The sequence below is a fragment of the Pinus tabuliformis genome, chromosome 5_2 (assembly GCF_031772625.1).
Source record: "Pinus tabuliformis cultivar Carrire ecotype Pingquan chromosome 5_2, CPIR1, whole genome shotgun sequence".
NCBI classification, from domain to species: Eukaryota; Viridiplantae; Streptophyta; class Pinopsida; order Pinales; family Pinaceae; genus Pinus; species Pinus tabuliformis.
In genome coordinates this window covers 572698364-572699656 of record NC_142306.1, presented here as the reverse complement: position 1 = coordinate 572699656, position 1293 = coordinate 572698364, and the positions used below count along the sequence as shown (strand labels likewise).

General features: G+C 39.5%; 1 protein-coding gene across 1 annotated transcript; it reads right to left on the bottom strand.

Annotated features, from left to right (window-relative positions):
- Window positions 1-274: 274 nt before the first annotated feature.
- LOC149160275 (thylakoid lumenal 15.0 kDa protein 2, chloroplastic-like) lies at window positions 275-730 on the bottom strand. Its single transcript, XM_089434564.1, has one exon. The coding sequence runs from the start codon at window positions 728-730 to the stop codon at window positions 275-277; it is 456 nt and encodes a 151-aa protein (XP_089290690.1).
- Between the last annotated feature and the right edge of the window lie 563 nt (window positions 731-1293).

The window sequence follows — 1293 nt, the reverse complement described above, 5'->3', positions numbered from 1 at the left end:
GAGGATACTAATAAACATGAGTTGCATTTGAGCCCTGAACTTCTGCAAAATAAAAAATTCCCAGACTTTTATATCAAAGTTAAATCATTTTTTCTCAATAGGTGATTTTCCAAAGATGGGTGTACAATTGGAAGTATCCAAAAGGAAGCAAATAACAATAGCCACAGAGGAGAAAGAAGAACAACCCACTGCCATGAACCCTCCACTCTGCCCTGAGTGCTAAGCCGGGTAGCAAACCTAAACACACAACCCCAGCAATGGATGTCGCAAGAGTTCAAAAGTACAGGCCATCTGTCAAACCAGGCACGTTATTGCATCCGTCTTCCCTAACAATGCATTTCTTGATGGCATCAATTGTATTCAAAAGGGCTGCCTGATAGCCCTCTTTCGATACAAAAAACTGATTCCCATACCTGGACTGCTGCCCACCAAAGAGTTGACGAGGAAGCCTGGAACCCACTGTTAATCCTATGCCAAAATTCAAGATGTTTGGGGAAGAGATGTCCTCTACTATAGTCACAATCCTATCATCAAGGCACCATAGGTCCCTAAAGGATTTATCTGAAGGAGATGGGGATGGCCCAGACCTTGTAAGGATTCTCGTTTTCCACTCTGACTTGTCTTCCAAAGCCTGCAACTCTTGTGAAATCTTTAGGATTGGAGTAATTGCTAAAGATGGTGTGAACTGCACTTGCTGAATCAGAAAGGTGAACAAGAGCATGGATGCCATTGAAAGAGTTTGCTTACCCAAATCCTTGAGAATGTTGTTTTTGTGCTATGCATATATCAACTGAGAAATACCCAGGTTTTTGAAGGTGATCTAAAAGGGGTTGAAGTTGTGGGTTATTGAATTAGGTGTACATTGACTAACAGAGTATGAGTGTTTTATGCGATTGAAGGTGGGCTTGTAATTGAAAATGGGGAGGAAACAGAATGACTTAAAAGAGATAACGCAGCAGGAACTGAGTGGCATTTTAATTGGGGGTGGAACCAGTAGAGTTTTGTAAGATTACTCAAAGATGGATGAATACCTCCTAATAAATCATTTGAATTCATGTCCCTACCAAAATAACGAGGATTCAAAGTGTTATGTTCATTGAAAATAATGTATGACATCCAACTGAAGCATTTTAACTGGGGGTGGAACCAGTAGAGTTTTGTAAGATTACTCAAAGATGGATGAATACTTCTTGATAAATCATTTGAATTCATGTCCCTACCAAAATCAACGAGGATTCAAAGTGTTATGTTCATTGAAAATAATCCATGACATCCAACTGAATTTTTGATAAA

Bases quoted from the DNA above. Each gene is read 5' to 3' on its own strand.
- LOC149160275 (XM_089434564.1), bottom strand. From the start codon at position 730: ATGGCATCCATGCTCTTGTTCACCTTTCTGATTCAGCAAGTGCAGTTC.